The sequence below is a fragment of the Pogonomyrmex barbatus genome, unplaced genomic scaffold (genome assembly GCF_055798465.1).
Source record: "Pogonomyrmex barbatus isolate J1 unplaced genomic scaffold, ASM5579846v1 scaffold2, whole genome shotgun sequence".
Classification (NCBI taxonomy): Eukaryota; Metazoa; Arthropoda; class Insecta; order Hymenoptera; family Formicidae; genus Pogonomyrmex; species Pogonomyrmex barbatus.
Window position 1 is genome coordinate 2,406,439 of NW_028297116.1, and position 25,724 is coordinate 2,432,162.

General features: G+C 42.3%; 1 protein-coding gene across 1 annotated transcript; it reads left to right on the forward strand.

Annotated features, from left to right (window-relative positions):
• Nucleotides 1-1,471: 1,471 nt before the first annotated feature.
• LOC105430543 (uncharacterized) lies at nucleotides 1,472-9,446 on the forward strand. The gene is made up of 2 exons (XM_025219105.2): nucleotides 1,472-2,226; nucleotides 6,225-9,446. The coding sequence occupies exons 1-2, from the start codon at nucleotides 2,005-2,007 to the stop codon at nucleotides 7,653-7,655; spliced, it is 1,653 nt and encodes a 550-aa protein (XP_025074890.2). The 5' UTR covers nucleotides 1,472-2,004; the 3' UTR covers nucleotides 7,656-9,446.
• The last annotated feature ends 16,278 nt before the right edge of the window (nucleotides 9,447-25,724 follow it).

Here is a 25,724-nt window from a genome sequence, read left to right on the forward strand (position 1 = left end):
GATATTTTGTTCCTTATCAGGTTCTTAACGGAAAATTGCGTTACATTTTTTGTAAGGCCCCTATCAAGGTTCCCCAGGACTTGATTTTGCATTAAGGATTACGAGATAAGAGCCTTGTAACACCCTGATTCAATTTCTACTCGGGCAGTTGCGATGTATTCCTTTCGAAGACGTTTCCAGAAAACACATTTAGTTGAACACATTAGTGTACATTACGCGCAACGAGAATTGCCATTTTGTCGGCAAGACACGAGGCGTAGCGACACGCCTCTCGTCTGCAAACTCCGAGCGAGGAAAGTGCTTCGCTCCGATTGGTTTATCTTCTCCCTCTTCCCTTTCTCCTCTACCTGTAGGGTTGGCGCGGTCACCGATCTAGAGAGATTAGGTTGGATCTTGCTAACTAGAAAAAGATCGATTCTGAGTTCTCTCTCGATAAACAGTACAATTTCGCTAATAGTACTCAACTCGGGTCAGCACACATGTAGAATTTATAGTCCCACTCACGTGATTGAGCGAAAACAGAATAAAAGTGCTACGATTTCCCTAATCAAAACTGAATATTGAAATCTCGCGATAATGCTCGATAATTTACATTTGCTCACTACACGTTTATTCACGATCAATGAAAATAGATTTGATAATCGAGATATTTTCGAAAGTTCGTAATCCATATTTCCATCGGAAATAAATCCAAGTCTAATCTTTATGAGTTGATGTCTAAAAAAATCTATTTTGGAACTTTAAACAACATTTATATTTTCACAACGACGATGACGTCTCATTGTCGTTACAACAATATTGTCACTTTAAAAAGTTATAAAATGAACGTAAAAATCTTTACGAGAAATTGAAATTTGAAATTACTGGAAATTGTTAACGCTCTAAGATTGTTAAGAAATTACACAAATAGATAGATGATTTATTTATATTTGAAATATTTTCTTGTTTTCAACAATCGCGTATGCTTAAGAATAATAAAATGAAATGAAAATGAAGAAATTTGATCGAAAGAAGATGAAGAAAGATATACCCACCGGCTGCCCGCATGGTTATCAAATGTTCGAGGATTAAACTCGACAAAATTACCCTGGTTTCAATCCTCGGAACGAAAGCACGCCGCGGATCGATCCGCGCGTTGCGAAAGACAGAATGCTCTCTCTCCTCGTCCTCCACAGTGGTAACGTACCCCCCGGTGGCGTTCGGTGGCGCACTGTATCAGTGGACGCGCGAGGGGGCGGTTGCGATACTCGATCGGATTGGCCGACATTCGGCCGCTCCCGTTCGTTCGAGGGAGGTGACTCGAAGCGGTACTCGAGAGAAAGCTCCGCCCTTCGGAATCCAGCTCCGACAGACGGACGACGCCCTTTCGATGTCGCGCGGCAACTCCCGGCAGGTGGGGCGGAGGGGGGGGGGGAGAGCCATCGCGCCATTGGACGGAGGTTGTTGTCGGTAGCGCGAGCGAGACCGGTCGAGAACGCCAGACCCGACGGGCTCCAATCCGAGACACGGCGAAGCCGCGGGTACGCGAGTAGGGGAAGCCCGTTGCGGGGGTGTGGGTATAGATCTGCCGCAGTATCCGCGGAGACGCGATCGCGGGTACTTGGTGTGCGTCTGGGCGTGCTCGGGGGGTCTCGATCAGAGAGCGAGCTCGTCGGAACTCGGAACCGCGGCGAGGGTTAGTGTTGGGAATCGTCCGGATTGTGATACTCTTGTGACACACAGCGTGGGACGCAGGGGCGCGAACTTTCCTCGCCTCGGCCGGCCGCGGGGCCCCGTGGTTGGGTCCGATGGAAATTTCCGTTTCCCCTTGCGAGCAGCGAGAGCAGCCTACCTCGTGTTCCTGCCGATTTGCGAGGATTCGAAGGATGCCGGCGCGCGATTATCGGCGAACGTCGTGGAAAGTGTCGAGCCACACGTAGGAGCTTCGAGGTTTGTGTTCGAGAGAAAAGAGTGAGACAGAGAGAGACTGCTCTTCGGTATCGTTGATCTCGCCGCCGCTTGTCGATGATGCCGCGGCCCTCGCGCGATACCTATGGTGATCAGAAACCACCCTACTCCTACATATCGCTGACGGCGATGGCGATATGGTCATCGAGGGACAAAATGCTGCCACTCGCCGAGATTTACAAGTTTATCGCCGACCGCTTCCCGTATTACAGAAAGGACACGCGACGATGGCAGAACTCCTTGAGGCACAACTTGTCCTTCAACGATTGCTTCATTAAGGTTAGTAACTAAAAGTGATATCCCGCAAGACATCCTCGATTCGTCGATCGATTTTCTCTAGTCCAAAAACCGGCGGAGTTTACACTTGATCATTGCCGAGCCAAGGAGATCAATTTGAATAACGATTACTTAATTTAAGATTTAAAAGACAACTTGGCGAAACCTGTCTCTAAATGCAGAAAAACGTCGGGATAATCTTAACATTCTTATCTCTTCGCTCTAACGAGGGCAATGAATCACTCGCAAAAATCCAGATGTTCAAGAGCAAAGTAAAAAATCTCGAAAAGTAATATCGCGGTCATCGAACGAAGCGTGGAACGTGAGGAGTGGAACGGATCTTGCCTCTTTGATTGACGTGATGTGCCTTTTCAACGTTAATGTCCGGGCTCGCGAAGCGACGACGCAACGCGCAAGGTGCTTGGTCGCCGTATTATCGGGCCATCTGTTTCGCACCTGCCAACGTGTGCGATCACCGTCATGGCGCGTATCCCGTTCACACGCGGTTCCTCAAAAATTACGAAAGAAACGCCGGTCGCTCGCCCCTTTCGTCGCTCGCTTCTTAGATGTCACGGTGTAAAGTCACGTTTCGACCTTGCGCGCCGCGTGTTATCGAACGATTGAAAATATTTTGTACACATTGTCGGAGATTCGTGTCGGAGAAAGTATTTCCTTCGAAAGTTTTGATCCTACGCAAAAGGCGCGGCAAACCACCTGAAATCTTTCTAAGGCTAGATTTATACAATTTTCGTGAACATTATTCCAACTGATTCTCGGCTTACTCGGCATTCGAGACCACGATCATTGAACAAGATATACTCAAATACCAAGAGTGATAACCGGTCATACAGCGACAGATAACATTTCAAATGTTTATGAAACCTTATACTTGCTCCGCCTACGTTCTTGTTAACACATGTAATACAATGATACATAATTCAACTTTGCGACCGATACATGTATTTGCCGTCTATATCACTTTAGAAATGTATTCACTCCAATATTATACTAAATCAATCCAACAACAAATATTGTAAAATATAACCGATATGTTGAGATTGTTATCAATTGTTTGCAACAGGTTTGCAGGTTGAGCAGGTTTGGAAACTTCTTAGAATCTTGGATTGCATTCAATTATAGACTATATAACTTTTAATTCTACATTCTAATTTTGTAATCGTCATACAACTCTTTCATAATATATAGCTCGAGATTTATTGAAGATATATGTTGCTTTCGATGTATGAGATTTTCTTTAAATACGCGTATTTAAAGAAAAATGATCGAAACATTATCCAAAAATCTAAAGTCAATCTTAAGACTTCAATTTATAATTTGAAATTTATATTAAAAACTCGATTGAAATTCTTGTGGTTTTACGCACACGTACACACATGTTCACAATCATGTATAAATATTTGTATCCTTTAGATTAGGCAAATTTTATCTTGTATATAGGTCCCTATTTGCAATGAATAATAATTACCGTCGCTAGAAAGCGTGAAGTATACAACCGGAAACGATGGAAAGTAATAATGTCTCTGCGAGAAATTTTTGAGAAATTTTATGCCAAAAGAAGCGAGCATTGATTGCGAATTAAACTAAATTTGACATTATTCATATGTACATAGATTATAACAGCTGACAGAGAAAATCTATCCATTCGCTTTTTTTATGCGGATTTATCGGTCAATTTAAAGTTGTTTTCCTCAATAAAAATGTAATTACAACTCTAACAGTTTCCACATACGATATATACGATATGTGTACGAGTTATATATTCTCTCTATGAAACATAAAAATCTAAAGAAAATAAACATATTATTATATTACATTATTACAGACATTATTCCGTATAGAAAGAAATCTTATAATGTTGAAATCGCAAACTTAAATCCATATCGTATATATAAAACCCACACACACACAAAATACACATAAAGGAAGTTTAATTGGCTCAAGTACGAATTCCGTAGTACGAATAGTTCTCTCAACATCTTTTGCGTTTCTCAGAAATGTCACTTTTGATAAACGCATAAGGAAATTCTCTAACGCACACAATACTTGAAGTTTAGAAATGAACTTGAGTGTTTGATTATAATTCCCGTCTGCCCCCTTCTCCCACGCGACGGAAATCGAGGAATTCGAGGTTGCCGGTGATGACGGAAAGAAATGACGCAAAAGACGCAGCGCGAGCGCAACTTGACCGATCTCGTCTACCTCTCGTCGAGGCGTGGTACTAATAATAGCGGCGGTAATATATTTTCCTCCGCGAGATCTGTCCGGCAGCAGGTTATGCCTTTCCGATCGAATTAACTCAGCCGATCGGCAGATAATCGTTTCGCGTTATTAAATGTAAAACCTGTTCGTTCCTGGCAAGTAATGGCTCTCCTGGCTCTCTACAGCTCATCAATCGCGGCTAGGAGACCTGCGCCTTATATCGGCCATCGCCGAGTGAAGACGGTGGTGGACGTGGTACTAGGCGCCTTTCCACGCGATGCCGAGAGGGGAAAAACACGGGCTACTCACATCAGTGTGTAATACGAGCGGCCGTGCTTTACGAGAATCGCGTAATTGCCTCGGACATCGTTGCTCGGCACGTTTACGCGATGGCGATGGCGACGGCGACGGCGACGGCGACGGCGACGGCATATCTTCCGTCTCTCGGGACTCTCGCTCGTCGAGATATCAATTAAGGCGCGAATGTCCGCAAATGTCTATTCCACCAAAGCGTGCATTCCCAAAGTAGCGCAGACCTAGTTTCCGACCGATTCCGAGAGTTTTCCAATCGACTCAACCGCGACTCGACCGTTCAGTTTCCTACGCGACTCTTGATTCCACATTGAATGGACGCGAATGCTCTGTGTCTCTTTTGCACCCACACGCGTATTCTTGCATTTTATTATTCCAAATAGTCTGAAACTTTTTATCTATCGTTTAATTTATCGTTACATAGATTACGCTTATCTTCCAATTTCCACATCACATTTTCATTTTACATACTAATGGCTGCGCAGCTGTCAGACTTGCGATTCAAAGTTGTCCGACTCGATTTTAAATTACGCTAATATAAATATATGTTTTATATATAAAAAAATATATTATATATAAATCTTTATTTAAGAAAAGGGAGACATTTATTTAAGGGAGACATATGACACTTTATGTATAAATCCAATGCGATGTCAATTTCACTCGTTTCTTATTAAAAATACAAAGGATAAAGTTTATGATTCGTGAAAAGTTGGCAAAAATAAACGCTGTTCAAATTCAGACAGACATTTAACAGTGAATCGATACGAAATTCATGCGGTTTGTTATCTGTCATGTTATCTACCGGTATGGCTTGAGTCACTATTTGATTGTTTGCACATTAGTGAACTTTTCACAAATTTCTTACAAAGTAAATTTCTAATGTGAAAAATTGAACTACTTCAAGAATTAATAGTAAATAAATGAATTCAATAAGTTTAGTTTATCTATAAGTGTTTTTGACATAGTTTAACATTACAGTTTTAATAAATGCACAATAGCGATGTAAATAATAGTCGGCGGTGATAGATATACGTTTTTATCGTTTATTTTAAGCAATCTTTTGTGGTCGCAGTTTATTGCGCAAAAATTTCATGACACATTTATGCAATTATTTTCTGTGAAAAAGTAGAAATAGCCAATCTGGAATTACTTTAAATTAATAATAAGTATAAAACATTATTTTCTTGAAATAATATGTGCGGACCGTGTCGATTCGGACAATAAAATGAATAGACAGATAAATAGAAAGGAGGAGGGAAGAGGGGGAGAGAGAGAGAGAGAGAGAGAGAGAGAGAGAGAGAGAGAGGGAGGGAGGGAAGATCGTAGAATATATCTTAAATATACTTGTAATATTTTCTAATGTTCTCTGTTATTTCTTTTTTTCTAAATCAAATGATTATACTATATTTTACACCATAACTCGGTACTGTGGCAGCAACTTTGTAAAGCAAACGACCGGGTTTCAGGTACCGCGCGGTCCACACCGGCCGGGAAAGGGAGCCTACTGGGCCTTGCATCCCGCCGCATTGTCCATGTTCGAGAACGGTTCGCTCCTCCGCCGACGGAAGCGCTTCAAGCTTCACAAGCCGGACAAGGAATTGCTCAAGTCCGAGCTGCAGGCGCTCGCTTCGGCGATGCCGCCGCCGTTACCGCCTCCACCGCCACCGCCGCCGCCGCCGCCGCCGCCACAGCCGCAGCCACAACCGCAGCCGCACTCGCACTCGCACTCGGAATCGGCGGTCGCGTCGACCGGCGGAATCGTCGACGCGAGCGTCACGTGTCCCGGCAACGGTCTCAGCCTGGCGAATCTTCATCGTCTACGGGACGATCTGCTCCGATGGGAGATACAGGAGAGGCGAATGATGGTCGCGAGCGCCTCGAATCACAGCGCGGATTTCGGCACGGCCGGCTTCGGCCGATTCGACGGCGGTACCGCCGGCCTGCCGACCGGACCGACCGCGCCGGAAGCCGTCACCGCCGGCTATTATCTGCTGTCACCCGAAGTGAGACAGAGACTCGCGGGCGGTGCCACGGATGGCGGTAACGAGATCTTGAGGACGTACGAGGCCGCCGCGTTGCTGCACTCCGCCGCTTCTTGGAACTTCCCCGGCTTTCCGGCGGTCTCGCCGTCGTACGCGGTGTCGCAGCTACCGTATCTTCAGCAGACCGCCAGCAGGCAGGCCATCCATTCGACGCGGGACATGCGGGACGAGCGTCGTCTGTCGAGCGACCGCGCCGCGCTGGAGAATGGCGGCTCGGTGCTCGCCGTTACCACCGGCAGGGATAGCGAGACGACGATCTTCACGGGTGAAAATGCTTACGAGATCACGGGCTACAATCGCGACAAACTCGGCGTCGAGGAGGAGCCACTCTCGTCGTCCTCGTCCTCGTCCTCGTCGTCCAGAATGAATCTTTATCGAAGCACCGCCGTGACTACCGCCTCGTCGCCACCAACGTCGCCCACCTCGCCGAACTCGCTCGCGTCCAAAACGTCCTCCTATCGCCACTTGTCGCCAATCTCGAGTTTGGCGGTGGAGGTCGAGCGAACGCAATTGCCCTCCAATCGCGAGGATCAAGTCGTTCTGACCGCGGCGAACACCGAGAAGAGGGTCAAAAAACCATTTACTATCGAGAACATTATCGCGCCCGACGACAACAACGAGGCTAGTGGCGACAGTGGCGGTGGCGGTGGCGGTGGCGGTGGCGGTGGCAGTGGCGGTATCGGTGTCGGTGTTGGTCTTGGTACTGGTGCTGGCGACGAGGAGACCTCGAGGTTGATCGACGAGCCGATCGCGAAAAAGTCCTCGCTCCTCATGCCGAGGCCGCTTTACGCTGGGTACTCGATGTCGATCGCGACCACGGGTGTTCAGAGGCCATCTTACGGCACCGCTACTTGAACTCTATCCATTGTCCTGATCGACTTGTTATCAAACGGATTAGCCGAGCAACGCGAAATTTATGCATAGTAATGCATCTTGAAGATGTCGAAGAATGTTTTCTTAAAGAATTTCCGAGAGTGCTTCAACATCTCCGTGTCCCTCGGATGTGCCGTTTGCGATTCAAATCACCTTCATTTATCTGGTAAGAGCGAGAGATAATAATCCATGCTACTTTTATACGTTTATAATGTACGAAAATTATATTACGTTTAAATCGTAATATAATTTTCGTACATACGTATACATACGTATGTAATACATATTCAAAGTAATAAATTCAAATCACATATACGAAGTGTATCATTGAAGATATATGAAGAATTTTGATCGGATTCTATTAGATAAACGAAGGTGTAAGATATTCACGAGAGTGCGTCTCGCAAGAAAAATAGATTCGCGAAAATTTCTTCAGTTTAGCAGAATTGCTCAATCGCTACGTACTACTGACATCTCGAAATGGATACTATCTTATTCAATGACAACGCGACGAAATATAGACGAGACGATCGCGGGTGTTTTTGACTCAACTGCAATCGATCGGTCTTAATTGCCGCGATTCTCTGTCCAATTCGTTTTTACGAATCGATGCAACGCGGACACAGGAAAACATTAGATAAAACGTTAGTTCCTTGATTCATAAATGTTGTCTTCTCGTCGGGACATCTTTGCTTGCTGATATTGGTTTTTCGTTTCATGCGCCACAAGAGTTTCGGAACTTAACTATCCGAACAGTTTTATTCGTAATTTTACGGACGGCTATCTTACGAACATGATCGATCGATTATTGTCAACCATGACATTCGAATGAGCGGTAATGTGCAACGTTGTGCATAAAGATGACAATTATCGCTCGAACAAAGTCGCATCGCGGCTTCCGCCTATGTAATTAATTAATTAGACGATCTCTAAACGGTTAGACGCAGACGCGGGCGCGAGCACAGCTGTACTGATATTAAGTTTAATATATATAATTAACAATGTAAAATTAACTTTGAAATTCATATAAATTTGAGTTTCAAAGTTGATTTCGTGCTGTATAACCGTTTAATTGGAGTATTTTATATAAAAGGAACAAAAAGTTTTGATTATCACTAATCATTGAAAAAAATCTACAGATTTCTTATATCTCGAGAATATTTATATAAAAAAGTAACATATCGTTTATTTTCTATAATAAAATTTATAAAGTTCTGTGCAAATAACAAAAATATGAATTTCTCACCTATTTATCTTTATTCATTTTCTTTGTAAAAATGTAATACACATTTGTAAGTTAAAATATAATTAATTTATTAATAATTGAATTTTACGCAAATCAGCCGACGGCTGGAGAAGTAGATTAAGATTTATGTAAATTATTTTTATGACGTATGAAATCCTGTCCAATATTTTTAAAATCCAATTTAAAAGAAAAATATTCTATATATTTGATTTTGGACAAAGATGCAGAATTCCTTTTATATAGAACGTATCCAATTAATAATAATTTCGATTTTGAACTTGTAAAAATTGAAACTGCGTCGTTACAGATTTTCGTTCGTTTCCAGAATACTACCAAATGCGATTCCTCATGTAATGTTCTGTCGATTAAATTATACGTCTTGCATTCCTTAAAACGAGAGGCTGCTCATTACATTTGTGCATTGTCGCATCCATCTATATTCTGTACTCGTACTCGCTCGAGCAAAACGATTTGTAAATGTAGAAACGATTCGTAGCGAAATAAATTATTGTATATACGTAAAATAATGATATGATGCATGAGTGTTTTTTTTTTTATTCTTACCCCTTGTATATTTCTTTCCTTTGTTATTGATGAAAAGTTGTCGATGTTTGTACTTTTCACATGATCAAAATGAATTTAATTTCTTCGCGAGTAAGATTAGTATTCCTAAAGATAATTCGCCCAAGTTATTTAGCTCTATTCCACTCTTATAGATCCACGAAAATTTCCCTGGAAATAATTTCCCTGTGAATTTAGCAAACTTGTTGTGATGACACTCCTTAATTTCAAAATTTCTTATATATATAACGTAAAATACATCTCGCGCCGACTAAAATCCAAAAAGCAAAATGGTCTGCCGCAAAATGTGGCCATTTCAGCCTGGCTCCGAATGACACTGGTTGAAAGTAATAGCATTGTTATATTACTCGTTATACTTGAAATATGTTATCGATATAAGTCATGTTTGGTGGGCGCTCGCCGGGAACACACGGATGGAGAGGCGTGTGTTTGTCAATTAAGTGGAAAAACGTGTTGATTTCACGCATGGCTCGGGATTACGGGCACAATGGAGATTGTTTAAAAGCGCTTTGTTGTCGGGAATGGGAAGCGCGGACCACCATGCCGCGTCGAACCGTGGCCGCGACCCATCCCGACTTTTTTTTTTTTTAACGTACCGGTTGCCTTTCTGCGCTCTCTTTCCATGGGAGTCCATGTAGCGTGCGTAATAAAAAGGATTATCCGTAATTTCTGGCTCTAATGGAGATGGGGAAGATTTAATAAGGACTACCTCGGCGAGTCACGCTCGTTGGTGGGTCTCGTTGCGTACACTCTTGCGATACATCTAAGAAGAGGAGACCACAACGAATGAACGAGAGGGGTGTAATCATTCTTGACATCACTTCTCTTTTTTATCGTCGTATAAATAGTCACTAAGAATAGAAAAGATACTAGAGATATTTTATATATTCATACGTATATGTATACTTCTGTCTCTCTATGCTGCTTTTTGAGACCTTACATATTTTAAATATTTTAAATATTCTCTAAAGGTAAAGATGTGTTTAATTTGACACTTTTAACGGTTTTACGTTTTTAAAATTATTTTATCTACATGGTTCGCCGAACTGTTAACTAAGAATGAAAAAAATGTTCGTGCGTCAGCGTTGCGTGCGTCAAATAGGACTTAAGCTTTAAAAAGCTTAAGGAGAAGAATCGGATATTTCGCGTGTTGTTTCGATTTCAGAATAACCAGGATAACCAAACGAGATAAGGCAGTATTGAAAATGTACGACTATACGAGAGAGATCGCGACTAAATAATGGAGACACGACAGAGCGTTTCCCCCCCCCCCTCCCTCCCTCCTCTCATTATTACTTTCCATTGAGAACGATTTATGGACAAAGCATTCGCGATAGTATTCAACGACGGCGCATCGACCTCGTATGATCAATCGTTACGCTCTACAAGTACGCGAATCGATTATCGTTAATAAAGCTCGTTAAAGGCAATGCTCGACAAACAAGTCGGTAGGTATAGTCTCTAGAGGTCACCTGAACTAGTAGTAGTAGTAGTTTGGTTTACTCGTCAACTAGCAGTTCGATTTAGCGTGCACCGACCGTGTATATGGTTGTGTAAAATATTTAGATAAGAGCATCGCGCGATGGTGTGAACACGATATCTACTTCTTCAAGCTTTCAGACGAGATCAAAACTCCAACTTGGAAATATCAAGTTAAATACAATCCCTTTATCCCATAGATGGATGTCAGGTCAATGTGGAAAAAAAAAAAGTACACGTGTTCATTTTTTTACAAAAATCGAAGCACGAGCGGGAGAATCGAAAAATTAATGTTGACAGAGTTTAGTCATCTATCTGATTAGTAGTAGATCGCAAAAATGTGCGCGCGCTCACGTTTGATCATTATTTGTGCCATTATAACACGGTTCAAAATAAAAGGACTTGACGAGGCTTCGAGCAAATTCATATGAGGAAAAACAACGAAGTTGAAGAATCGAATTCGTACGGCGGTGTTGTACGTGCCGACCGCGAGATAGAAAGGGACAAACGGAATTACCTTCGTCTCTACCTTTAGTCCTCTCGTTGCCTTCGCTCTTTTTCACTTCTTACTTCTACTTTACAACCTATTCGTCTTTTATTGAAAGCAACACGGTCGTACCACGTGATAACATTCGATATAATACGTAGCGCAAATCAACGAAACCTACTGTTTACTGGGCAAACATTCTAGTCGAGTATCAGGGCAAAGACTCCAAATAATGCGATTTTCACTTCCAGTCGATGCTCGATTCTTCGACGAATCAAATGCAAAGATTTGTTAAAAGATGATACGAATTTCTTGGTATCATTAATGTTATCGCGAATAGTTAATATTACTGCGAAAGATTTGCGAGATTGCCAATCTGATATATCAATATGTTCTTGAATACATTATCCCTTTATAAATACACATAAAGAAAAAAAATAATTCTATGTTCTAAAACAGATAAAAAATGTTTTCTTTGTTTTTTGAGAAAATTGACTTTAAAATTTAAAATTTTCGCATTCAAGTTTGAATCTAGGTTCAACCTCGCATTCAACCTCGTTAACACTTTTGTGCATATCATATGTCAGTAATTTAATAATCTATAATTTAATAATTTGTGCAGAGGGCAAATGAGCCCTTGCATAAATTTTTCTTGAACTATTTGTCACAAAAATGATTAACATATTATCACTGATATGACATATGAAGTAAAAAGGATAATTTATAATTTTTTAATAAGCTATTTAAATACAGATATATCACGCATTTGATGTATATTTGATGTATATAAACTAAATACAAATCCTGTACGTGATATTGACCTCAAAATTATTTGATTATTGATATTATTGTCTGAAACAGCCTTAAATCACCGCGCGTCCAAGTTTCCATGTCCGATATACATATATATCGAATCGTATTGTACGAGAAGAGTTCGTTGCGCTTTCGCGTTCGCGAATAAACAAAAGGCGCAACGGAAGCGACGGAAACCTCAAATGTTTCGACGGAGAAGGAGAATTCGACTAATTTCGCCGCGGCACGCCACGGCCAACCTCTCCATCTTTTGTAGCATAATGCGAGTACTCTCGCGAGTACCTCGTCTTCTCCCACGGGATTTCTTCCACTTGGAACGCGCGAGAAAAACTTTCCTCGCGAATCACGGCACGTTTAATCCTATTTAAATTTCCGTCCGAGTTTAATTCGCTTTATTTTTATTTTTCAAATAATTATTTAGACGTCTCTAAAATTTTCGAATTTTGTCCATTTCTCCATTCACCATATTACTAAAGCCCTTTGCGTGATAAACGAGAAAACGAGCGTGTTTGATCTTTTCAGCGTTGATAAGTATTGTAATTATATATCTTGGAGTATACCTTGTGACGAGCTCTAGTTTCATATTAATTAAACAGCATATAGGAAACACACATAAAAAACTTGCAATTTAATTTTCCGGAAGAAGGTATCATAAAAATAAATAGATCTTCCGAAAAATTTCGGTCGGTGTAGTTTTAATTCTTTTCCTGTCGGCATGAAATTTGAAATATTATATATATATATATATTTGAGATTTTTTTATTACACGTGTTGAATGCAAGACATTAGTAGCTAATATAGCTAGGCTCGGTAGCGACCACCACGTCGTTCGACGCGATAAAATTGGCTTCCGGAGCCGCCTCGTTTGACGATTCCCCGTCAGAGAAACGATTTGCCGAAGTCGACGTCTGGGAAACGTGTAGGAAACAGCGAGGAGAGCTCCCGCTGCGGGGTTTTCGGTGAGATGTGCATCGAGGCATCGGGCGAGGAAGCCGCCTCTAGGCCGCGCTTCGGCCGGAAAGATGTGCGAGAGAGCCTTGGAGGTAGAAGACAAAGATGAAAAGATGAAAGGCATCCCGCCTTCAGCCACCGCCAGCGCGGCGCGTTGCTTCTGCCGCCTTCTTCGTTGCTGCTTCACGCGCTGGCACGGTGTCTGGTCATCAACACCTGAATCCCAAGAGCGTTTCTCCTCTCTCTCTCTCTCTCTCTCGTCTTCTCTTTCTCCTTCTCTCTCGCGTTCCTTCTCTCCCTCTTTCTCCGCGTCTCTTTGTTCCTCAGCCGCGTTCGCCGCATTCGCGCCCATTTCGTTCCCTCGGCCGCCGCCGCCACCGCTGCCGCCGCCGCGTCTAGCCTTAAGGTACTCCAGGGCCAGTTTCTCTCTACCTCTATTCGGGCCTCCTTCGCCCCCTCGACACCCTCGAAACACTCCATCTCTCACATACATATACACACGCGCGCACACATACACATATATGTTCGACGTACGTACACGCGTGTTCCGCTCTCCCTTCCTCACCTTCTCACTCTTTCTCTCTCTGTAACTAACGCGCGGCGTAATCTAGGCCCGACTGATGGATGGAATTCCTCACCGAGAGGTGCCTCCGCCGCAAAATCGAACCAGAAAAAATTGCCGACGGACCGAATGCTTTAACGCCGCTTTTGTTGTCCGCTCCGCTCCGCGCCGCGTTCCGATCCGAGCTAAAAGGGCTAACCGCTTCGGCGCTCGCGGCCAAATTTCGCGACGAATTCGAAACGGTGCGATGCGGTGCGATGCGGTGCGATGCGGTGCGATGCGGTGCGGTGCGGGGGACGCGGCGAAAGGGGACGGGCGAGAGATCGTGGTAAAAGTCCGAGTAAAAATCGATACGGCCGTGCCGCGGCGTCGATGAAAACTACGACGAAGAAAGACACCCGTTGAAGAACGGTAACGTTGAAGAAGTAATGGTTTTTTGGACACACGAATATTCGGGGATGCGCGAGTATGCATACGTGTCGGCGTGTATATACATATGTGTGTGTGTGTGTGTGTGTGTGTGTGCGAGCGTGCAGCCGAAGCGAACGCGCCCGAAGGCACACCTGTGACCATGTGCAGAGCCACGCTGTCTGGAAGTCTCGTTTCGGCGTGGTCCCTTTTACCGAGGCTCACCCGAAAAAAGGACCGAGAGAGATAGGCGAAAGAGCTTCGGAGCTCTCGGAGCGGCTCCAAGGAGAGAGGGTTTATTAATATTGTGGGATCGCCGCTCGCTCTCTCTGGCCCTCTCTGGCCCCCATGGAGAGTGTGTCTACACCAGAGTAGCATATTTTATATCGTCGAAACACGTCGAGTGTGTTGACTCGGCTCGACTATGTGACGAATAGTACCTGCGCATCGTGTCTGGATTAACTACCATCCACAATAAGCTTTCATTCGTTTGTGATTTTTGATTGATTCGTATGATCGAATCGAAACGTTTTGTTGTGATTCTTTTTTTACGCAATATCAAATTGTAGCACGTTCACATACATATTCATTTCACGTATTACAAAGTTTTTATTTATTTAAATTTAAAATTACAAGTATAATGAAATCTTGTTGCCGCTAATGTGATTAATTATCACACGCTTATCTGTTTGCTTTTTTTTAATTTTAAAGACTACTATTATAATTTTACTCAAGTTTTGTCAATTTGTTATTTTAATTTTGACATTTTACTCCGTTTTTTAACTCTTCTTGTTTAATCACAATTTTATTTATTGTGACCGTAATATTCTTGTTGTTATTTTTTTTTCAAAAATAACTTTCGATGAATATTATAGGGATTATAATTTATTCAGTCCAAGATAAAATTTCATCCAGATGAAGTTTTTATTTATTTAAATTTAAAATTACAAGTATAATGAAATCTTGTTGCCGCTAATGTGATTAATTATCGCACGCTTATCTGTTTGCTTTTTTTTAATTTTAAAGACTACTATTATAATTTTACCCAAGCTTTGTCAATTTGTTATTTGTTATTTTAATTTTGACATTTTACCCCGTTTTTTAACTCTTCTTGTTTAATCACAATTTTATTTATTGCGACCGTAATATTCTTGTTGTTATTTTTTTTTCAAAAGTAACTTTCGATGAATATTATAGGGACTATAATTTATTCAGTCCAAGATAAAATTTCATCCAGATGATTATCGTTCGTACATTCAATCAAGTTTCACTTAAGCGACTAATGAATCCGAGTTGCAGCAGTCTCTTAGTATTCCGAAAAATGAAAGTGTTAAACATATTTCTTACATAACACAAATGATTTATTATGTCCCTTTTAATGTTTTATTTAAATAAGAAAAATGTAGGTTTACCACTTATAATACATTTTGTCTAGGGGTCTTTAATGCGATTCACCCTCTTCGATTCTGTCTCTATTCACACGCTCGTCCGTGCTTATACGATGTTTCGTATGTATGCGTGTGCTTTATTATATATAGTTTGGATGTCATGCTATCAGAGTAAGTACAAGAGTTAATTTTAAAGAGTTTCAGTGTCTGACAAGCTGATGTCAGATAAAACGTTTGACCATGTTTTGACTCTTTGTTTATCGCATGGATTCATTACGTTAACACATGTATCTAGAAATATATTTATGTAAGAATAAAATCTCGCATTTTTATAAAATAATATCTCACGTGCAACTTGTGACTTTACTTTTGATAACTTTTTCTGATAAACTAGTATCTGATTTTTCTGCAGCGAAAATAAACACATTGTTTATTGTACAATTCTAACAATGGTAATATCAAATATTTTTGTAAGATAAGTATTAAATTCAAATTTTATAAAATGACATTAGTTAAAGAGTGAGTTTTATAATATATTTGCCTTGAAATTTTAAAATCTTTTTTTATGAGAAAAACTTGTAAAAAACGAATGTCTTTAATCACATTTAGATTTCTCCAAATTGATAATAATACGAATTCATGGAGATATAGTCGTATAAGTATATGAGACACATTAAAGTACACATTAAAGAAGCACTATAATATGGCTTTTGCTTTATTTATTATGTTTATGTGTTACGAATTTTCCCACAAAAACAAAAGTTGTAAGATTAATAGTTAAAAAATTCTTTGGATCTCTCAAAAAAATAGTTTTATTAAAAATTAAAGGTTTAAAAGTCTATTGTCGAGAAAGTCAAAATGTCAAATTAATATCATCTATAGAAATAATATATTTTTAATATATTATATATAAATTGACTACAATCAAGAGATAGTGCCTCAATTTATTATTATAAACTGATACAATATTGTCTCTTGATTTTTTTTCAATGTAACATTTAACAAATAATAAAAGAAACTTTTCTTCGGTAGTAAAATTTTTCCTACCGTTTTCCCAATTTATCCAATACTTGCCGGTACTTAAATCTTGACATTGAACATGCGTACGAACAGTTATTACCGTTGGAAATAGATTTCTTGCTTTTCTATCTTCCTTTGGTCGGATCTTTGGTTATTGCGTTCTAAACAGTTAACTCGTAACTCGCTACTGGTTTCTTTCATCATCCCGCGAGATTGAGCCGCTTTCGGCTCAATTCCCGTCGCATATATCGCGAATGCGTCGCTCGTAGAGCGTACCGAGCGAAAGGTCAGGATAGGTAGATAGGACATCGAAGCGTACACGGAGGCGGGAGCACCAGAGCTGCTCGCGGTTTGGTTGGCTGAATGCGAATCGTGCCAGATGTAGGAAGAAAGGCGGCGCGCGCGCGCGCGCGCGCGCGCGCGCTCGCACTCACGCTGTTGGGTTATTCAGGAAAGCTCTCGCTCGCTCACTCGTTCGTTCGCTTGCTCGTTCGTTCGCTTGTCGCGTCGTAAAGTCGACAATGTTGCTCGCGTATACCGATTGTTATCGGACTACCCGAGGAGCATCGAGCGTCGCACGCGCGCGCGTTTGTTTGGGGTTCACGGAATCGCTCTCGCCCCTACTCGCTCCTGTTGTACCCCCCCGTCTTGGGACGGTCCGCAGAAGGGCTGCTCGGGGTTGAAACGATTACGCCCTACACATGTTCGGGGTTAATGGTACGCGAATATTACATTCGCATTTGAAACACTCCCGACAATAAGGGTAGAGAGAGCGACGTAGTGGTTTGGCACTGGTATGAGAAATCTCGGTCGGTTGACGGGAGATGGGGGATGGGGGATGAGAGAGTTACGGAGTCGACTGTGATCTATCGCGCGCGTTAGAACCGCTGGAACCGCCGGGACTTAACGAGCCGATACATTACGTCGTACAATATCTTATAACAGGAAAGCGAAGATGGCGACCCGACCGCGTCGCATCTAGTGTCGACTCGCGTCGACGTTCTCGGTTTATTTTGTCACGTCTCGCGATGCATCGCGATGCATTAGCGACAGAAAATTTGGCCCAACAACGAAATGATTTTTTTAAGTATGTGGAAAATGATGTACGCATATCTAACACTCACAAAGATTCGCTGTAACAAGAACATGTTACAAAAGCTTTTGAAAATGAAAAAAAAAAAAAAAAAAAAAGAGAGAAATAGAATTAATTTAATATCTTTTCAATCATCTTCTCAAAGATTAATCCTTTAGATCTTTTACACTTGCCATCATCATATATGCATATTTATTTTTTTTTATTATTTATTAGCATAGGCTTATAGTTATTATGATCTAGACGTTGAATGGTTTTACGGACATAGAACAAAATGGTGTTGATAGATTCGCGTAAACATGAAAGAAATTAATTCTTCGAGGTAGTTACGAACGTAGACGAAACAAAATGGCCGATAGAAAATGCGAAGGAGGAAAAATATGAGAAGAGTCAACGCAAAAATATATCTAAAAAGAATTTGAACACAAAGCAAATTGACCGTCGTCAATTAGTCAGCGGTATACAACCTTGTTACAGCCACCGTGTCGATCCCGCTAAGAACGTAACCGAGAGCGGCGGAATAATTACGAGGTAGCAGCGCGAGAACCCGGAACGGAACGCGTCCTCGCGGTGTTTCCGCGGCATTTCCTTACGTTATATTATATATAGGTAGCGCAGCAGCAACCGTAACGATCCCGATAACAGCGCTCGTTAATCGTCCCATCCATCGTGCTTTAATTATACATCCGTGACGGATGTTCCTTCACAAGTAGGCCCGCCGGGCTCAGCCGAGGCTATAAACTCCAATGCTATAAACTAATATTTCGCAGCGCCGCGCATCGTTTCCTGGACGATTTCCTGTGCCTTTCCCTCGCCAATGAGTGTACTCCGCGCGAAAGAGCGCTCTTCCTGGTCGTCGTGGAACGAAATTACCGTAACAACGTGGTCGACGTAGGCGGAGACGATCTCGGTAAGCGAATAGTAGCTTACTTTAACCACTTATTTTTAACCGCTTATTTTTTTCCGTTCCGCTCGTACGCGAGTGAACAGCGAGACGAATTCAACGAACGAACGTAGGTTACGACGAAGCAGTCGTTTCGGATCAAATTTTAGAGTACTGACGACTTTAGAACATATGTTATCGTCGGAATTCATATATGAGATCGATTCGTAAAATCCTCGATATGTAAAATCCTGTACTAATCTAAATTTTGATTCGAATAATAAATCGCGTTATGCGTTATGCGGGAAAACGTGTTTACGCGATAGTTTCATTTTGGCTCGATTCCTTTCGTTTTCAAATCAATAGATATCATCAATAGATACTAGTATAATACATATAAGAATATTTTTCTCATCACTTTCATTCAGAAAATTCATTTCGCTCTTGTCCGGATTATATCCAGATTATATACTGAATAACTGATTATCGAAACTTCAAGATGGTGTTTAATGCAATTTGCGCAAAAGTCCCTTACAATGTTTCTCTGCTCGATTCGAGATAGAATCCTTTTGTTCTGGCGGAATCTTGGCCAGCGCGAAGCACGAGGGTGCGAGAACACACGATATGTTTTGCCAGCGCGTTCACCATCGTGTCGAATCAGCGGTATAAGGGCTGGAATCGACAATGCAACAGCATACACACGGGGCGATATATACAACGCGCGTGTATTACAGTGGGGAGAAACGGAGTCCATTATATTCGAATTACGAGCGCGCTTCGGGGTGACATTGTACGGATTGCACCTCGCGTTTGCCGCGGCCCGGTCTGTGTCTCTCCCCTTTTCAACGTAAGGGAAACAAGAGGGCGCATACACCTCTCGCGTATCGCCCTCGGAACGCCCGTAACAAATCGGCCAATGAATCGAGCGGTTATATTTAAAATAAATCGTCCATAGCCCGCTATTCGTCATCGATCGCCCGCAACGGCGGTTTACGTCGGCGAGAATGATCGAGGGACATTTTGTCATCTGGAATTTGTTAACATCGTTAATCGAGGATCGAGACATCTTGAGACCCTGAACGTGACATATGATTCAAGGGGGTCCCTTAATGCTCTAGATGTGTAAATAATGACAAAATAGAACTATTCGAATTAAAACGATTTAGAAAATCATCTCTCATAAAACTATTCTGAACCCCGGATAGATATCGTAACTTTTCGATTTTATTTCCAATCATCTATATTTTCAATCGATTGCAATTTTTTTTCAAAATCAGTACATCATCGTCATGGTATATGACACAAAAGATAACAAAAACTTTTAATCAGGGCGTGATATCTTTGCCTTTCGATCGAAACTAATCTTTTACTTATCCGTGATATATCGGAAGCTTTTTCATTATTTTTCACTTGAATAATTATGACAAGACAAAAACTAAAAACTGGAACTTTCCGATTAGATATCTTTTCAGTCATTCGGTACCGTAAATGTTTCTATAGTTACTGCGACTCGTTTTTCTTCGCGTTTGTGCAATTTCTTTTACACTCCAATTATATAACAATTTTTATTTCATTTTTATTCTTTTTCGTCGTTTAAGATTATGTAAGAACTGATAACATTTTATATTCGTTTGAAATGAAAATGAATATAAAAATCTTAGATTTGTCTCGCAGTATCTTGAATAGGAATAGAAAAGCTCAAATAAAGAGGCTCCTATTTTTCGTAATACATTTCAAATCTTATTCCGTCTCAATTATCAAGTAGTCGATAGCATAATTCATAATTTGGACTTTTCCGAATTCAGAGAATCACATTTATTGCGTTTGGTAAGTAATTCGCCATTGAAGCACGAAGAGGAGGAACTCGCACCCTGCGAATGTGCAGCGGCGGCGGCGGCGGCGGCGGCGGCGGCGGCGGCGGCGGCGGCGGCGGCGGCGGCGGCATTAGCGAAACGTACATACGAGCTTGCAAACCGCGACGGAAACCTACAGCGTACACAAAGAGCGCATTAGCCCTGGCCATAAAATAAAATAGCTAGCACCCATTCCCCTATTCTCTCCGTTCACGGGGCTACGGGGAATCCAGCGTGAAGCGCGCGAACGCGAGCGCGCGCACGCCCGCTCGCGTTCACGCTCGTTCCCTAATGCGTCGACTTATTTACACGCACACGCGCGTACACGCACACACCAGACGCCGGTCGAAATCTACGAGCATGAGCACGAGCAACCGTAAACGAGTTATGTAACGTGTGTTCTCCCGTCGTGCGCGTGTTGCGCGTTGCACGGCAGTGTACATACATATATGTATACCCGAGGAGAGCCGGCCATTATTATCAGGCCGCTCCGTCGGGCTGCTCCGCACTGCTCCGCACTGCTCCGCACTGCTCCGTACCGCACCGCTCCGCACCGCCGTGTGTTGCCGCGAAAGATGACGACGGCCATTTTGCGCGGGCAACGTCCGTGACGACGCGTACTCGGTCGCGTCGGTTGGTTAAAAGAGAAACAATTAACTTCCCACCCGGACTTCATATTCTTTCAATTTCCCGTCGGGTTGCCCTCCACCACCACCGCCATCGCCACCGCTACCGCCACCGCCACCGTCACCGCCGCTGCCACCGTCACCGCCGCTGCCACCGTCGTCGTCACCATCGTCGTCGTCGTCGTCGTCGTCGTCGTCGTTCGTCTTTCGTCTTTCGTCTTTCGTCTTTCGAGATCGAGTCATCGCTCGCTCGCTCGCTCGATCTTGGTGGTTCGTACCGTACAAGAGGGCGATACGCGTCGCGGCGCTTCTATATCGCGCGTACTACTTTTTTTTTTTATATCGGGGTTTCGTGAAAAAAGCGCGGACATACCGCGCGACGACGCGGCAACGAGAAACGATGACGAAGGCAGGGAAAGAGAAAGAAAAATCTTGAGTCATCGTAACCCCGCGAGAGAGAAACCGGTCTCTCTCGTCCCGGCACCGGCATCCTTTATTATTATATTTCTTCGGGCATTGTTATTAATTCTTCACGGCGGGGGCGCGGCTAAGAGCGTAAGCTTGTCACGTTCGAGGACCCGTGACCCACCCCCGGTCGGCCGAGAAAGCGCTGTGTTTGCAGAATTCATTGAATCATTGCCATTCCGCGTGGCACGCGCGCAGCCACCGCGCGCTTCGCTCCGTCCCTCGGCTGGGAGGGAGAGCAATTTTTCAACGGGTAATCCTCCCCCCGTTCCGGCGCGATCGCAAGTTCTCGAAAACCATAGGGAGAAGGCGCGCGGGGGGGAGGGGGGAGAATCCAAAGTAATTGCCGCGCGCTGCTGCCTTTCGATAATTCATTCCTAGTAATTACGATAAATCAGCTCGGATACGCCCGGTAAAATAAGAGACGAGTCCCCCGAACGAGATCTCGGTCGCGCGTTACCGACGCGAGACTGGAACGAAAGGTAGTTTGTCGTGACTTCCCACGCGATTACGTCCGATCGACACGCTACTCTGCTTTTTTTCCACGAGACTCGATGGACCTGCCGCGCGAGCGCGCCTCTATCTGTCATCCGCAGGAAAACATAAAGTTCCAATGTGGAGTAAATCACAGAGCGTAAGTATGGCTAAAGAACTTATCGATATTTAACTGTAGATCAAATCGGTCTTGTCGTCGATGTCATCTTTCGCGAATACCCAATATCGAGGCTTTATCGAAATGTCCTTCATAACGGCAGTACTGTTTTCATAACTGTGAAAAATGCTGCACTGTGTATGTATATTTGTACATGTCGGGAGGGGGAGAGTGATACGTTTGTGAAAACAATTAGCTGTGTCAATCAAACGAGATTGTTAATAACTAAATTACACGTGTATATTTTTTGTTCTTTTACCTAATTCGCGTAACTAATCAACTTTTCCCGTTGATTTTAATCGTTTCCTTCTATATAATTACGTAGTATCAAATATCATTAACGAAGTTGAAGGAACTTGTGCAATGTATTTGCGAAACCATAATTAAGATTCGTGCCAATTCTTGAGACGTTTTTTCAAAAATATAATTGGAAAAATACACGGATGCAGATGTTTGAGTCTTCTTTTACGAAAACAAATTTTGGGAACCCTTGTTACGAATACGAAAAATAAATATCCATTATTATGCGTAAGTGACGATTCCTGACGAAATGATGATGAAGCAGGATTTAGAATTTGACTTTACAAGATGTCTCGAAAGCAAATGTCCTCGTTCTTAGTCACACGATTCAATGTTCACGTTGTTGTATCAACGACGGTATACCATAATACTATGAAATTATGTGGCCGATTTAAATGTGGCAAAGCGTCTCGAGATGACCGAGTCGACCGAGTCGCTTTGGCTCGTTCCCCGAAAGAACGCACGGAAAAGAAGTAATCATAGACGCGCGACGGGAGAATCGGGTCGCGAGTAAAGTGCGTGCGCGAGGAACAATGGCCGCCGAGACGGAGGCTCTCCAAGCATGTTAATTTGTGCGTTTTATATGCGTGGTAAATGACATATCTCGCGGTGAAACAAGCGGATCGTTGCATCCTGCATTCAAATAATTGCAACTTTAGCGTTCGACCTAAGCGCGCGCACGCGAGATTGTCGCCATTTGTTCTTCTGCGTTTTCTTCTTCTTCTTCTTCTTCTTCCATTGTAAGAGCCGACTTGTAATAGACTAGAGCTTTGTACGTATCTATTTGTTGAATGTTGCGCTACAAAGTTCGAGTCTTTGAAACGTGATTTATATTCAAAGGCGCGGTAACGGATGGATGCGCGTGCTTGCACCTTGTCATGTCATATTTTATAGGGTGTTACTAAAATGTTGGGACAAACTGGAGTGAGTTGTTCACGTCAGAGTAAGACAGAGTAAGACAAAAAATCAATAAATATATTCGGTCATGGTTGCGTCGCAATCTTTCAGAAATGCGGATAGAATACGAAATTTCAAAGCCGTAAAAATAATCTTGGTTAATATCGGACGGATAGAATAATTTTGTATCGTGTCCGTACAAGTCTATTATTCTGCTAGGCATCTTTCATCAAAAGGTGTATTGACTTGCGTGTAAGATACAACACGCATATCAATTGTCAATATAATGATAAACTGTGTGACTAAGAACGAGGACATTGCAAATATCAATTGTCATTGTTAGATATTTTAGCTCCTGGATGTTCAGTCGTAAACATTTACATTAATATTTAGATCACGATCACGCATCGATACGAGAAACACTCATCCAAGTGTTTGGTATACAGTGATCCTGTAAGCCTGTAAGCTGGTAGCAATACGATAATGTAATTTCTTTTTGGAAGAGGGAGTGTTGGAACGACAAAGGCGGAAAGGTAGAAAGGTAGACAGATAGGCGGGCAGGAAGGAAGGAAGGAAGGAAGGAAGGAATAAAGAGAAAGAGACTTCGAGGGCCGCGCTTACGAGGATCAAAGATTACTCCGGCTGGATCGACATTGTTGCGAGCGAGAACGCCCGACTCGGTATAAAAAAGAAAGGGAGAAGAGAAAACACCTAGAGTCCGGCATTATAACGAGGCTTATTATTTACGCTGATCATTATTTTGACGGCGCTGATCGGCCACCGTCCATCACTTTCGTTCCTCCTCTCGTTCTCCCCGCCATTCTCTTTTCTTTCAAGATCCCGCTTCCACCACAGATCCCTCTCCTCGTCTTCTCTCCACCACACAGCCGCTCTTTTATTATCCTAAAACTCTTCGTAAGTGTCACGACCAAGACCGATATCATAAATTCGCTGCCGCTCGAAAGAATCACCGTAAAACGAGCCTCTCTCAGCTAGGTAGAGTATCGAGTTATTAATTAATTGCAACTCCGCTTGCGAGGAACGTTCATTTTCACTGCTCACCCTCGCGGAATCGTCGGGCAGCGCCGATGAGGTTGTTGGGTCTTTCATGGCTTATGATCGCTAAATCGACGACTACAGAGCAGAAGCGAATGTTAAAACTCTTTATATGTTCTAATTGTTCTTCACATCCTTATATACCGTAGTTATTTAAATTTTGGAATATTGATTATATATATATATATATATATATATATATATATATATATATATATATATATTCCTAAACGGTAAAATTTCCTACTCGTTGCGTATGGAATAGGAAAAAGTTTAAAAATTGGAATAACGGCTAGCTAGTTTAAACAAATGCAATTTTCTGAAACAGAAAGATATAAAATGTGTGTGAGAGAGAATAAAAAAAGAACACTTGGATTATTTTTTGCAAACGGCAAGATAGAAATATGCTGTGCGTATATACACGTGCTAGTTGTTTTTTATCACTTGAAAATAGAAACTTGTACGCGAAATATTGAAATGTGTGACTTTTTCTTTCCTTTATCAAATGCCGCGAAGGCTATGAAAACGTAAAAAGGTGAAAACATGAAGAATCTGTATGCCTTTAGGGCTCGTCGACAAGAGGTAAAAACGCGCGAGCAGTTTTTATTCTCCGAGGCGTGGTCGTCGTGATTGCGCGTTCATTTGTCAGAACATAAACGGTAAGCCGGGTTAGCAGCCGCTCTTTTGATTTGAGCTGCACGTTTTTCACGTTATGCCGTCGCATCCTGCCAAATTAACGAATCGTAGCTTTGTGAAATATATGAACAAATATATAATTTGTGCAAATGCGGTAACTTGTAATTTCTATCGATAATGCTCCGTATGAAATACGGAGATAAACCGATAAGAAAGAGCCGTCAGCGACACTATCGAAGTGGAATTTATTCCATCGCGAGATATAAATTCCGACCAAAGATGACGATAACGATAAATGCGAGGTAGAAAACTAAGAAAAAAAAAATACTATTAATAGTAACGATAATAACAGAGGTAATTACTAATTACGCGGGATCCATTACGAGCCCTTAGGATCAGCGGATCGCGTGCGTCCCGGCGCTATCTGATCGTTACAAATACAAATAACGGCGTAATAGGTATTGCGTGTGCGCATTGATAACGTTCCTATATAAACGAGTACTTGTTAGTACAGCCGAGCGAGCTGTAATACGACAAGTGAGGAAAAATCCGTGAGCTATCGCCTTTCTCGTTTTCAATCCTAGACTGTAGAAAAAGAAATTCGAGAGAAAAGAATTATCGGCGACGATAATGAAAAATTTGCACACGCATACT

Coding starts and splice junctions, on each gene's coding strand:
- LOC105430543 (XM_025219105.2), top strand. CDS start 2,005: ATGATGCCGCGGCCCTCGCGCGATACCTATGGTGATCAGAAACCACCC. Junction 2,227..6,224: donor TCAACGATTGCTTCATTAAG/GTTAGTAACTAA, acceptor ACCGGGTTTCAG/GTACCGCGCGGTCCACACCG.